Source organism: Alosa alosa, chromosome 9, assembly GCF_017589495.1.
Source record: "Alosa alosa isolate M-15738 ecotype Scorff River chromosome 9, AALO_Geno_1.1, whole genome shotgun sequence".
NCBI lineage: Eukaryota > Metazoa > Chordata > Actinopteri > Clupeiformes > Clupeidae > Alosa > Alosa alosa.
In genome coordinates, this window is record NC_063197.1 from 34964244 (window position 1) to 34977039 (window position 12796).

A 12796-nucleotide genomic window follows, 5' to 3' on the forward strand; every position below is an offset into this window, starting at 1 on the left:
GTTATGTGGTCATCCACCTGTAGATGACGCTATCATTTTTTCTCCTCTTGTAGTCACCTTTACTTCGGCAGGATGTTGTCTTGCTTGCTCCTAACTACTTAGCTTGAGAAAATGGTTGTGTAAACAGGTCCGGGAACTCCTTATACGTATAATTTGTACATTTGTGCATCACAGTCAGTAAAATATTAGACATAATTCGTGACCGACCGATCGACTCACCGTAAAGTGTAACCGACTGAACCTACAAGGAAAGAAGTTTGCGATTGGAACAACATTGCAACTTGCACATACGGGTTCTGTAGAGTTAGCTATTCTAGCTAGCATATGTCGGATGGGAACGTCAGATATGGCATAACGAAGCGAGCTTTAGCTAGACTCTAGGTATCTATTTTTTCAAAAATTTCCAGCGAGTCAGGGGCCGACATTTATTGATACTAAGCGAGGGCTTTCCCCTGAGTTGGCTTACGTATGCAGTGTGAATGGATTTAGTTATCCGTGAAGCTCAAATTAAACGTCGTGAAAGAAAGGCAAGCTGATGTCACATTGAAGTGCGCATTATAGCACACGTACCCGTTAGCAAGGCTAGCCTGCTCTGATGCTGTTGATCGGCCAGTGAGTATTGGAAAATATTGTTCCCAGAAATCTTGCTTGCGACATTTCACGGGAATTACCTTTCAACAACAGAGGAGAATTTGTCCTACAGAATGCTAGGACTCCCATTTGTCACCGGCTTAACTTGTTGACGAATCAAACATCGATTTGCAAAGAGAACAGGGAGTGTGTAGGTTAAGTTGGCTAGACATGTAAACAACCCATGCGAACAGCAAATTTAATATACTAGTGTTCTTTCCCACTGAACTAACAACGATTGAAGGAATCGAGGTGGAGGAGCCATTTCAAAGTTACTATGCTAACGGCAGTCATCATAAGGAAATGGTCAGAGTGCGTGAGACAACGTTAGAACTTGAGTTTAAAATCACTAAAGGTCGTGAGGAAGAGGTGTATTTCAACCGTTAACCGTTGAACCAGTGACAGTCCAGCCACAACCACTGGGAACATTAATGCAATTTTAACACCCCTATTCGCTAGCTTTATAGCTAGCTCGTTTGGTGGGAGCACCCTTTACCGCGAGTTCTTGGAACCTAACCTGATTAAAGCAGACTTTCCACAAAAGCATTCTGCGAGAGCACAATGTCTGAGAATCAGGCTAATGTCAACAACAACAACATCCCCCTAAACAACAATGGCGGGGCGAATAGGATCAGAAATCCTAACATAAACCAAAACCCACTGATCAACGTGCGAGACCGGCTCTTTCACGCCCTATTCTTTAAGATGGCAGTGACCTATGCACGACTGTTCCCACCATCATTTCGTCGGATCTTCGAGTTCTTCGTCCTGTTGAAGGTAAGGCATTTTCTAATTCAGTGTTCAAATTATGTATTTAGCGTGCTGGTTCATGAGTGTTTTTATTTTATTTTTCAGGTAGGGAAAGTATTCGACTATTCACTCTGTAGAAGCCCTGTTATTTCTGGAAATGCAGGAAGTAGGAAATGGCTTTGTTTTGAAGTTGGGCCAAACTATGGCGGTTATGCTAAAAGTTGACAGCATAATTGTTAAAATGCTTTTTGGTGGGTGCAGTTTGCGTGTTCATGAACAGCTGACTCTGTTTTGGTAAGCGCTAAATTAGCTGCTAGTGTACTGCGCATGGTTGGTGTCGCTCATGTCCCCTCTGTAGACACAAATCTTAAACGGATTTTTCTGTGGCGCCTTGGAAGAGGTATACTGCCAAGTGGCTTGAAGTTAAGATGGCATAACTGTATGCTCAGTCGCGATTCAAATCGAACTACTAATGCGCGTCATGTTGGGTTGACAGCCACAAATCCCGCCTTCCTAGAGGTCTCAGCGAGAGGCTTCCCCAATCTAGGCTTCACATACTACTCAGGGCGAGTTCACCGACCGAATTTCAACTTACTCTGCCCTCCTCCAACACGCGCCCTACTCCGAAAGCCGCAAAGGAAGCAAAGTGGGTGTTTTCCTAACTATACTTTAGCCTACAGTCTGTGTGTTGAAACGCGGTTGTGTAATTGTCATTCATCACGTGGGTAAGTCCCAGTGTTGCACACAGGTGTACAGCAGCCACTGCTCAGTCATGTGCAGAGCCACTGCTCCACTGCTTCGTCATGTGCAGAGCCCGATGCAGACAGAGCAGGTGTTCCCTGTGGATCTGTGAGGAAGCCTCCTATAGGAAGCGTGACATCTTCCAGGAACTCTTGTTTATCGTGGGATCCGTGTCCGACATGACTAATAAGAGTGTTACCGGTAGAGTGCCTGTGGCTCCTGTCCTGCACTGGTCAGTGTCTTTCTCGCCACTCCTTTCTACTGATGCGAGTGTGCAAAGGGTGTTTTTGTCCTGCACAAAGACAGAGGAAGGTACATGTTTGCACCATAGCACTGGATCACCTGTCACCACACCCAGTGCTCAGAGCATTAGCAATGCCACCTCACCTGATGGCACAGGGCATTATTAGCTATGCCACATTGCTTGAGGGCAAGTGTCATGAGGAATGTGAAATGAAAGACAAGCTTGCATCGCCATGGCAACATGCAGTGTGCACTGAGCGGCAGAAGCGGCACCTCATCGCCATGGCGACATGCAGTGTGCACTGGGCGGCAGCAGCGACACCTCATCAGCAGCAGGCCAGTGTGACCTCAGAGCGCACCTGCCTCAAACACCTACAGGCCAGTGTGACCTCAGAGCCCACCTGCCTCTCAAACACCTGCAGGCCAGTGTGACCTCAGAGCGCACCTGCCTCTCAAACACCTGCAGGCCAGTGTGACCTCAGAGCGCACCTGCCTCAAACACATGCAGGCCAGTGTGACCTCAGAGCGCACCTGCCTCAAACGCCTGCAGGCCAGTGTGACCTCAGAGCGCACCTGCCTCAAACGCCTGCAGGCCAGTGAGGACTTGTGGTCAGATGGGATGGCACCTGTCCAGGATGGACATAATCACCTTCATCATCATCGTCATCATTATCTCCTGTGCTCATGAACACTACTAGCTAAAACGATGCCCCTGAACAGCCCATGTGTGTGTCACTATCTGAACAGCCCATGCAGTGTGTGTGTCATCATCTGTGCACATTACGAGAAGCCACTGATTAATCTGTCTCCTCGTCATGCCCTTCTGCCCAGACGTGCCCCTCAGCTGCACCATTGTTGTTGTTTATGGTCGCCTATAGTCTTTGTTTACACATGTCGCTTATTGTCACCTTCTGTTGTGATTAATACAGCAATGAAGTGCATAAATGAGCGTCCTCTTCCTCCTCCTCAGGCCCTGTTTGTGCTCTTCATCCTGGCGTACATCCACATCGCGTTCTCGCGCTCGCCCATCAACTGCCTGGAGCATGTGCGGGAGAAGTGGCCTCGTGACGGCATCCTGCGCGTGGAGATCCAGCGCAACTCCAGCCGTGCGCCCATCTTCCTGCAGTTCTACGAGACCGAGGGCTTCCAGGGCCTCGTCAAGGAGCCCGAGGGCGACGAGCCCGGCGGGCCGCTGCAGGACCATGGGGACGCAGCGGGACTCGGCGCCGTACAGCACCTCTTGCCCGAGGAGGACGAGGAGGAGGAGATGACCATGGACATGTTTGACAACAGCTCTGTGCAGGTGAGGAAGCTGGTGGATATAGAGAGAGAGAGAGAGATGGAGGGGGGAGAGAGAGAGATGGGGAGAGATGAGAGGGAGAGATGGAGAGAGAGGGAGAGATGGAGAGGGAGAGATGGAGAGGGGGAGAGATGGAGAGGGAGAGATGGAGAGGGAGAGATATGGAGAGGGAGAGATGGAGAGGGAGAGATATGTAGAGGGAGAGATATGTAGAGGGAGAGATATGTAGAGGGAGAGATGGGGAGAGGGAGAGATGGGGAGAGGGAGAGATGGGGAGAGGGAGAGATGGGGAGAGGGAGAGATGTGGAGAGGGAGAGGGAGAGATGGGGAGAGAGAGGTGGAGAGATACAAGGATACAAGGAAGTTTATTGTCACATGCATATAGTTACTGGAAGTAAGAAATGCAGTGAAATTATGTCTGGTGTCAGCCTATTTGTGCAAAGTGGGGGGAAAAAGTGCAGTAGAAGAGGGGTTTAGTAGATTAAGTGCCAAGAGGGGGTAGATTGAGATGGAGAGAGAGATAGAGAGAGAGGGAGAGATGGAGAGAGAGAGAGGGGGGGGAGGTAGAGAGAGGGAGAAAATAATGTGGATTTTGGATAATCACGCCTGCCAAACTCTATATGATAATATGAAGGTCTGAAATGCACATTTTGCCATCTGACATGTGACCATTGTGCACTAACTCTCTTCTCTCCCTCTCTTTTCTCCCCATCTGTCGCATCCTCTCTTCTCTCCCTCTCTTCTCTCCCTCTCTTCTCTCTTTTCTCCCCATCTGTCGCATCCTCTCTTCTCTCCCTCTCTTTTCTCCCTCTCTTCTCTCCCTCTCTTCTCTCTTTTCTCCCCATCTGTCGCATCCTCTCTTCTCTCCCTCTCTTCTCTCCCTCTCCTCTCTCCCTCTCTTCTCTCCCTCTCTTCTCCCTCTCTTCTCTCCCTCTCTCCCTCTCTTCTCTCCCTCTCTTCTCTCTTCTCTCTTCTACACCCCTCCTCCCTTTTCTCTTCTGTTCTCTTCTTTCCTGCCCTTTTTTCTTCCCCTCTCATTCTTTCCTCCTGTCTTTCCCCAACTCTTTCTTTCCTTTCCCCCCCTCTCTGCATCCCCTCTTCCCCTCATCCTTTCTTCCTCTCTTCCTCTCCTGCTGTAGTTTGAACTGGACATGGAGCCTCGTCTGAAGCCGTCGGTGCAGGCCGGAGGGTCCGCTCTGGGCCTGAACGACTCGGTGGAGCTGTCCTTCAGTCAGGCGGCCACTAAAGGTATGCAGCCCCTGCAGGACTCTGTCTCCGAGCTAGAGATGCTAACACGCGCAGGTAAAGCTACAATCAGCACAACCAGCCATCACCACCTCCTCTTCCACCTGCTCCTCCTTACGACTCCTCCTTCACCTCCTCCTTCTCCTTATGACTCCACTGCCTCAGTAGCACACTCAGCCAGCACTCCTCCGCCTTATGACTCTTCCTCCTGCTCCTCCTCCACCTCCCCACCTCCTTCTCCTGATGATTCCTCCTCTTCCACCACCTCCTCCTCCTCCTTATGACTCCTCATTATAGGGAGGGAAAGTGAAAACCAGCGCCCCAAGTGGTTGCGTTCCTATCGAAGAGCAGCTCCAATGTTAAGTCCCAAAGACCTATTTTAAAAAAAATTTTGTGAAGCCAAATCAGCGAAGTTATCAACCAAAAATATTTTTCAGTGTCTATACAGTAATAATCTTATAACTGTGAAAATGTCAGGCCCTATTTTGCCTTATTTAAAAAAAATCGAAATTGCTCCTTTTGTTTCATAAACGGACTACAAAAGAAGTCACATGACTTTACCCTTCGATGTTACTCACGGTAGCATTGTTTGTTTATTAGCCTGGTTAGCATTGACACTTACTGCCAGCTCTTCATCTGAGTAGAAGCACAACACCAGTTATCCAGACATAAAGGTAAACACCACGCGGTTTACATCTCGTTCCGTTATTACAAAAATATGTTAAGACCGTGAAGCAAATTGCCGTATTGATCAGTTAGAGATTAAGCGCCCAAACCTGTGACGTCACATGCAACTGTAGTTCGTTATCACCATGTTACGACAAAAATTCAAAACAATTCAACTGATCCTAAAAATAAGGTATGACCACTAGAAGCAATAGAGGTGACCTCAGTGCCTAGCATATAGAAGGCATTAAATTAAGATCCCAATGTGCACCGAAATATATTTCTTCTAAAAAAAAATCCCATCCACTCTGCTAAACTCTAGGAACGCAACCAGGTCGCGATGAGATTACTTTCCCTCCCTATGACTCCTCCTCCACCTCCTCCTTTGGGCCTGTTAATTACTACTCTCCCTGTATTTGGGCCTGTTAATTACTACTCTCCCTGTATTTGGGCCTGTTAATTACTACTCTACATGTATTTGGGCCTGTTAATTACTACTCTACATGTATTTGGGCCTGTTAATTACTACTCTACCTGTATTTGTTTGCTATGTAAATGCGGTTTATATTCAGTTACATATTTGCACCTCTCAGCACTACTGGCAGTGTGTTCCTCCCCTTCCTCTTCCTGTAGACCTGAGAGAGAGTAGAGACCTGATGTCCTGTAGTCTAGAGACCTGATGTCCTGTAGTTTAGAGACCCGATGTCCTGTAGTTTAGAGACCTGATGTCCTGTAGTCTAGAGACCTGATGTCCTGTAGTTTAGAGTCTAGACTGCAGGATCTATAGTCTGTCTGGTCATGTTAATCACTGTATAGATCTCATCACCATCACTACTTTCTTCTGTCCTCTTCATCCGACTTGTTTCACTGCCCAGTTGTCAATGATTTGCATACACATAACACTGCTTTGGTTACTGATAATGCTGTGGACACAGGACTATCGTGCTGCACAGATGTGCCTTCATTGTAGATGTGTTATCTGATGGATGGGACCGTGACGTCACATGCCTTATGCAGTGATGTGCTCTAGAGTGTGTGTGTGTGTGTGGCCGTGACGTCACATGCCTTCAATGCAAATGATTCTGGATGTAGTCACCTCCGCTCTCTGGAAGGGCCACTCCAGAGGGACATGCTCTAGAGTGTGTGTGTGTATGTGTGGGGGGCGGGAGGGGGGTGGGGGACTCAGGCGTGTGTGTGTGCGCTTGCGTACCAGTTTGTGTGCATCATTGAGGAAACAATGCTAGCTTTGTGTGTATGTGTGAGGAGGAGGCTCTCAGACAAGCTGCAGTGCATTCCAGCAGGCTTTGGAGGGGTAAACCGCACGCTGCAGCAGAGAGAGCAGCGCTAGCAACAGAGAGAGCAGCGCTAGCAGCAGGTGTGCTACCAGGAGAGGGAGCATCGCTAGCAACAGGGAGAGCAGCGCTAGCAGCAGGTGTGCTACCAGCAGAGGGAGCATCGCTAGCAACAGGGAGAGCAGCGCTAGTAACAGAGAGAGCAGCACTAGCAGCAACCACATTAGCAGCAGAGGGAGCAGCGCTAGCAACAGGGAGAGCAGCGCTAGTAACAGAGAGAGCAGCACTAGCAGCAGCTAGGTTAGCAGCAGAGAGAGCAGCGATAGCAACAGAGAGAGCAGCGTTAGCAACAGGCACGTTAACAACAGAGGGAGTAGCGCTATCACCAGAGAGAGCAGCGCTAGCAGTAGAGGGAGCAGTGCTAGCATCAGAGAGAGCAGCGCTAGCAACAGAGAGAACAGCGCTAGCAGCAGAGAGAGCAGCGCTAGCAACAGAGAGAGCAGTGCTAGCAGCAGAGGGAGCAGCGCTAGCAACAGGCACGCTAGCAGGCAGCAGGGTTCTACTGAGACTTCTACTGAAACCCATCTGCCTGCATAGCAGGAGTAGGAACCGAAGGAGTTACTGCTCAACAGCAGTGTGTGTTGTGTTTCTGCGTGGGTTTATGGTGCAGACTGTTAGAGTTCAGTGTGAGGTAACATAGCCATCTGTGCCTTGAGGTTGTTGCCCTCTGGGTTTCTCAGTAGATTATGGCTCTGTAGATAGCTGTATGTCACACAGGAAACTGCCCCTGTGTTCAATGACCGGGGTGGCATTACCTTATGGAGGACCTGGCAATTATTATGATGATTTTATGATAGATAGATATACTTTATTGATCCCTAGGGGAAATTCAAGAATTATGGTTGATTAGGCGAATTTGTTTTCAATTACAATGTTCAGAGAGCACTCAGTGTTCCGAGGTAGCTGGACGCTCGTAGCTGTTATGATAAACTGGGCTGCTGCCATATCGGACTTCTGTTCATGTGTAGGACTTCTGTTCATGCTGTGTGTGTGTGTGTGTGTATGTGTGTGTGTTTGTGGTTCTTCTTCCTGAGCATCCGTGTGTGTGTTTGTGGTTCTCCTTCCTGAGCATCCGTGTGTGTGTGTGTGTGTGTGTGTGTGTTTGTGGTTCTCCTTCCTGAGCATCCGTGTGTGTGTGTGGTTCTCCTTCCTGAGCATCCGTGTGTGTGTGTGTGTGTGTGTGTTTGTGGTTCTCCTTCCTGAGCATCCGTGTGTGTGTGTGTGTGTGTGTGTTTGTTTGTGGTTCTCCTTCCTGAGCATCCGTGTGTTTGTGTTTGTTTGTGGTTCTTCTTCCTGAGCATCCATGTGTGTGTGTGTGTGTGTGTGTTTGCAGTGTGGCCACAGGAGGAGTACATAGTGGAGTATTCTCTGGAGTACGGTTTCCTGCGGCTCTCCCAGTCCACCCGCCAGCGCCTCAACATCCCCGTCATGGTGGTCACTCTAGGTAGGACACACACACTCACACACACACACACACACATGCACGCATACACACACACATGCACGCATACACACACACATGTACGCATACACACACACTCACACACACACATGCACACACACACACACATGCACGCATACACACATGCACGCATACACACACACACACACACACATGCACGCATACACACACACACTCACATGCACGCATACACACACACACTCACATGCACGCATATATACACACACACTCACATGCACACAAAAGCACATGCACGCATATACGTAAAAAGCTGATTTAGTTGTCGCTTTCATATGGCTGTTGAAATTTAATCACTGTCAATTAATACACCAAGATTTTTAACAGTATCCTTTGCCTTCAACCCTTTTGTGTCAAGGAGAGTGGCAACCCTAAGTCTTTCCTCATTTTTACCAAATATAATTACTTCAGTTTTTTCTTTGTTCAGCTGAAGAAAATTTTGAGACATCCAGGTGTTGATTTGTTCTATACACTGACACATAGATTCAAGAGGACCATAGTTGTTTGGTGATAGAGCTAAGTAAATTTGTGTGTCATCTGCATAGCTATGATATGAAATCAAGTTATTTTGGATGATTTGTCCAAGTGGGAGCATATAGAGGTTGAATAATAGTGGCCCTAAGATCCCTGGGGAACACCACAGGTCAAGGACGTTGGTGTTGAGGTACAGTTTCCGATGGCAACAAAGAAGCTCCTTTCTTGTAGATATGATTTTAGCCAGCTGATAACTATGCCTGTAAATCCAACCCAGTGTTCTAGTCTGTGTAGTAAAATATTGTGATCAACAGTGTCAAATGCTGCACTAAGGTCCAGTAGCACTAGGACTGTTGATGTTTTACCTGAATCTGTGTTGAGGCGTATGTCATTGGAAACTTTAATGAGAGCTGTTTCAGTGCTGTGATTTGCCCGAAAACCAGACTGAAAGTAATCAAAATACCCATTTGATGTTAGGAAGGTGGTTAATTGATTAAAGACTACTTTTTCAATAATTTTGCCAATAAAAGGAAGATTGGATATGGGCCTGTAATTGTTTAGCATGGAGGCATCCAGGTTATTCTTCTTGAGAAGTGGCTTTACAACAGCTGTTTTCAGTGACTTAGGAAAAGTGCCAGACAGCAGTGATACATTTACAATTTGAAGGACATCCATCCGCTATGAGGTGAAAAACAGTTTTGAAGAAATTGGTAGGCAGAGTGTCTAAGACACATGTGGAAGAGCTGAGATTCTGTACCGTTTTTTTAAGTGTTTCGTAGTCCATCAAGCTGAACTCCGACATTAAGTTTAGTTTCCCTCTGTTTTTTGCTGGAAGTTCAGGTTGTTGAATTTGTAATTGAGCAGATATGTTGAGTCTGATTTTGTCAATTTTACCTTTAAATAAAGATGAAAACTCATTGCATTTATTAGTTGAGAGAAGTTCAGGCGCTAATTGTGAGGGGGGATTTGTTAATTTATCAACAGTTGAAAATAGAATACGAGTGTTATTTGAACTTCTATTGATAATGTTAAACAAAAAGGACTGTCTTGCTTTGCATATTTCAGAGTTATATGTGCGGAGCATCTCTTTATGGATTTCATAATGGATCTGAAGTTTGTATTTACGCCATTTTCTTTCAGTCTTCCTACACTCTCTTTTTAGAAGTTTAACTGCTGGATTTTGCCTCCATGGTGCTTTCTGTTTGTCCTTAACTTTCTTGAATTGTAATGGAGCAATGTCATCCATAATGTTTGCCATTTTTGCATTAAAGTGATCAAATAAGTCTTCTACAGAGTCTGACAGTTGACTTGACTTTAGTGAAAGTGCTTGCTCAAACAGAGCACTTGTCTGATCATTTATGATTCTCCTTTTTACCATCATAGCTGTGTTTTGAGTGTGTGGAGACACATCAAAGAACACGCAGAAATGATCAGATAAGGCCAGGTCTTTAACAGCTGTAGAGACATCGAGACCCTTTGTGATAACAAGGTCGAGGGTATGGCCGAGAAAGTGTGTTGGCCCCTGTACATGCTGTGTTAGGGAGAAAGTATCGATTAGTGCAATGAATTCCTTGGCGTAATTGTTTTCAGGATTATCCACATGCAAGTTTAGATCCCCTGATATAATAAGACAGTCAAACTCTATGCAAACGACTGAAAGCAGTTCACCTAGCTCTTCAAGAAAAACTTTTGCTGAATGTTTTGGAGGCCTGTAAATTGTCAGTAATAAAATCTGAGAAGACTTAATGCGTGCACACAGATATTCAAATGAAGTAAAGTTACTGAATGACTAATTGATTGCACTGAAAAGACGCCTTGAAAATTGTGGCTATCCCCCACCTCTTTTATTTGCTCTGGTAGCACTCCAAGAAACAAGTTTGGGGAGCTGATTCGATGAGAGTAGCAGCACTGTTTGCTTGATCTAACATGTCTCAGTTAAAAGTAAAAAATCAAGGTTGTGTGTGCAAATTAGATCATAAATTAAGAATGATTTGTTTGAAAGAGATCTGATATTTAGGAGTGCTAGTTTTGCTGTAAGTGTTGGGAAATATGATCCATGGGGGAAATCTGAGGTTGATGTGGTGCGGGTAGGAGATTGGACTGGTTTTACCCTATAAGCTCGATGCATTTTGTGTTCTATTTCTTGTCAATACAGGAATAGAGAATGTCATGGGCTTACTAGGTCCCGGCATGTTCTCAAAACTACTGTCAGTACCATTTATATTGCAGGGACCCTGAGAATATCATACAATACAGTCATCATCATCATCAAATAATTGTCCACTGCAGCTGCTATATGCCAGCTGACAATATGAACTAAGAGGTTGTTGCTGCTTAAGAGAGACTTCTGAGTGGAAAGAGGGAGGCCGTGAAGGTGCTATGGGTCTTGAGGTACTAAAAAACTGCACCGTTGAAGGTCTTGGTCTACTAACAAGGTGGGATGTTGATGGGTATACCGTTGAAGGTCTTGGTCTACCAACAAGGTGGGATGTTGATGGGTATACAGTTGAAGGTCTTGGTTTACCAACAAGGTGGGATGTTGATGGGTATACAGTTGAAGGTCTTGGTCTACTAACAAGGTGGGATGTTGATGGGTATACAGTTGAAGGTCTTGGTTTACCAACAAGGTGGGATGTTGATGGGTATACAGTTGAAGGTCTTGGTTTACCAACAAGGTGGGATGTTGATGGGTATACAGTTGAAGGTCTTGGTCTACCAACAAGGTGGGATGTTGATGGGTATACAGTTGAAGGTCTTGGTCTACCAACAAGGTGGGATGCTGATGGGTATACAGTTGAAGGTCTTGGTCTACCAACAAGGTGGGATGTTGATGGGTATACAGTTGAAGGTCTTGGTCTACCAACAAGGTGGGATGCTGATGGGTATACAGTTGAAGGTCTTGGTCTACCAACAAGGTGGGATGTTGATGGGTATACAGTTGAAGGTCTTGGTCTACCAACAAGGTGGGATGTTGATGGGTATACAGTTGAAGGTCTTGGTCTACCAACAAGGTGGGATGTTGATGGGTATACAGTTGAAGGTCTTGGTCTACCAACAAGGTGGGATGCTGATGGGTATACAGTTGAAGGTCTTGGTCTACTAACAAGGTGGGATGTTGATGGGTATACAGTTGAAGGTCTTGGTCTACCAACAAGGTGGGATGTTGATGGGTATACAGTTGAAGGTCTTGGTCTACTAACAAGGTGGGATGTTGATGGGTATACAGTTGAAGGTCTTGGTCTACCAACAAGGTGGGATGCTGATGGGTATACAGTTGAAGGTCTTGGGCTACTAACAAGTTGCAGGGCTACTGGCAGCAGTCCTTCCATTCTTGCAGGGAGCATCATGTGCTGGGGTGGGGATGGGTATGCAGGGGATCCTGGGGAGTTTGAGCGGGTGGGGGAGTGTTGGGATGACGATGGATATCCAGGGGGGTTTGGGTGGCCTGGGGAGTTTGATCGGGTGGGGACGTGATTGGGTGTAGGTGGTGATGGGAAATCAAGGAAGATGGGGTTGAATATTGGTTCAGAGTCTCCATCTGCCTGCTGAGGCCCTGGGGAGTTTGTTGCAGACGCATGTATTCCAGTAGTGTATTCCAAGTTGTTGTGTCTTTGTGGTGACAAGGAGTCGACGGAGGCATATATACACACACACACACACACACACACACACACACACACACTTACATGCACGCATACACACACACACACATGCACGCATATATACACACACACACACTCACATGCACAGATGCACACACTCACTGTCCTTGCATGCCCTCATTGCACACATGCACATGTTTCCTCATGTAACCCCTGCTAAACGTACGCACACACACACCCCTTTATAAGAAGCCTGCTTGGCCTATCGCATAAACGCACACACGCACACACGCACACACACACCCCTTTATAA

At 46.6% G+C, this 12796-nt stretch overlaps 2 protein-coding genes across 2 annotated transcripts in view; both read left to right on the forward strand.

The window, feature by feature from the left end:
- Window positions 1–99: 99 nt before the first annotated feature.
- The window catches only part of tmem259 (transmembrane protein 259), a 22575-nt gene continuing 9878 nt past the window's right edge, over window positions 100–12796 (forward strand). Inside the window, exons 1-4 of the mRNA XM_048252935.1 lie at window positions 100–1407; window positions 3335–3667; window positions 4804–4966; window positions 8261–8371. Coding sequence (XP_048108892.1) covers window positions 1192–1407; window positions 3335–3667; window positions 4804–4966; window positions 8261–8371 — 823 coding nt within the window. The 5' untranslated portion in view covers window positions 100–1191. The remainder of the gene's footprint in view (window positions 1408–3334; window positions 3668–4803; window positions 4967–8260; window positions 8372–12796) is intronic.
- On the forward strand, window positions 11116–12502 carry LOC125300126. The gene is made up of 2 exons (XM_048251714.1): window positions 11116–12065; window positions 12162–12502. The coding sequence occupies exons 1-2, from the start codon at window positions 11261–11263 to the stop codon at window positions 12353–12355; spliced, it is 999 nt and encodes a 332-aa protein (XP_048107671.1). The 5' UTR covers window positions 11116–11260; the 3' UTR covers window positions 12356–12502.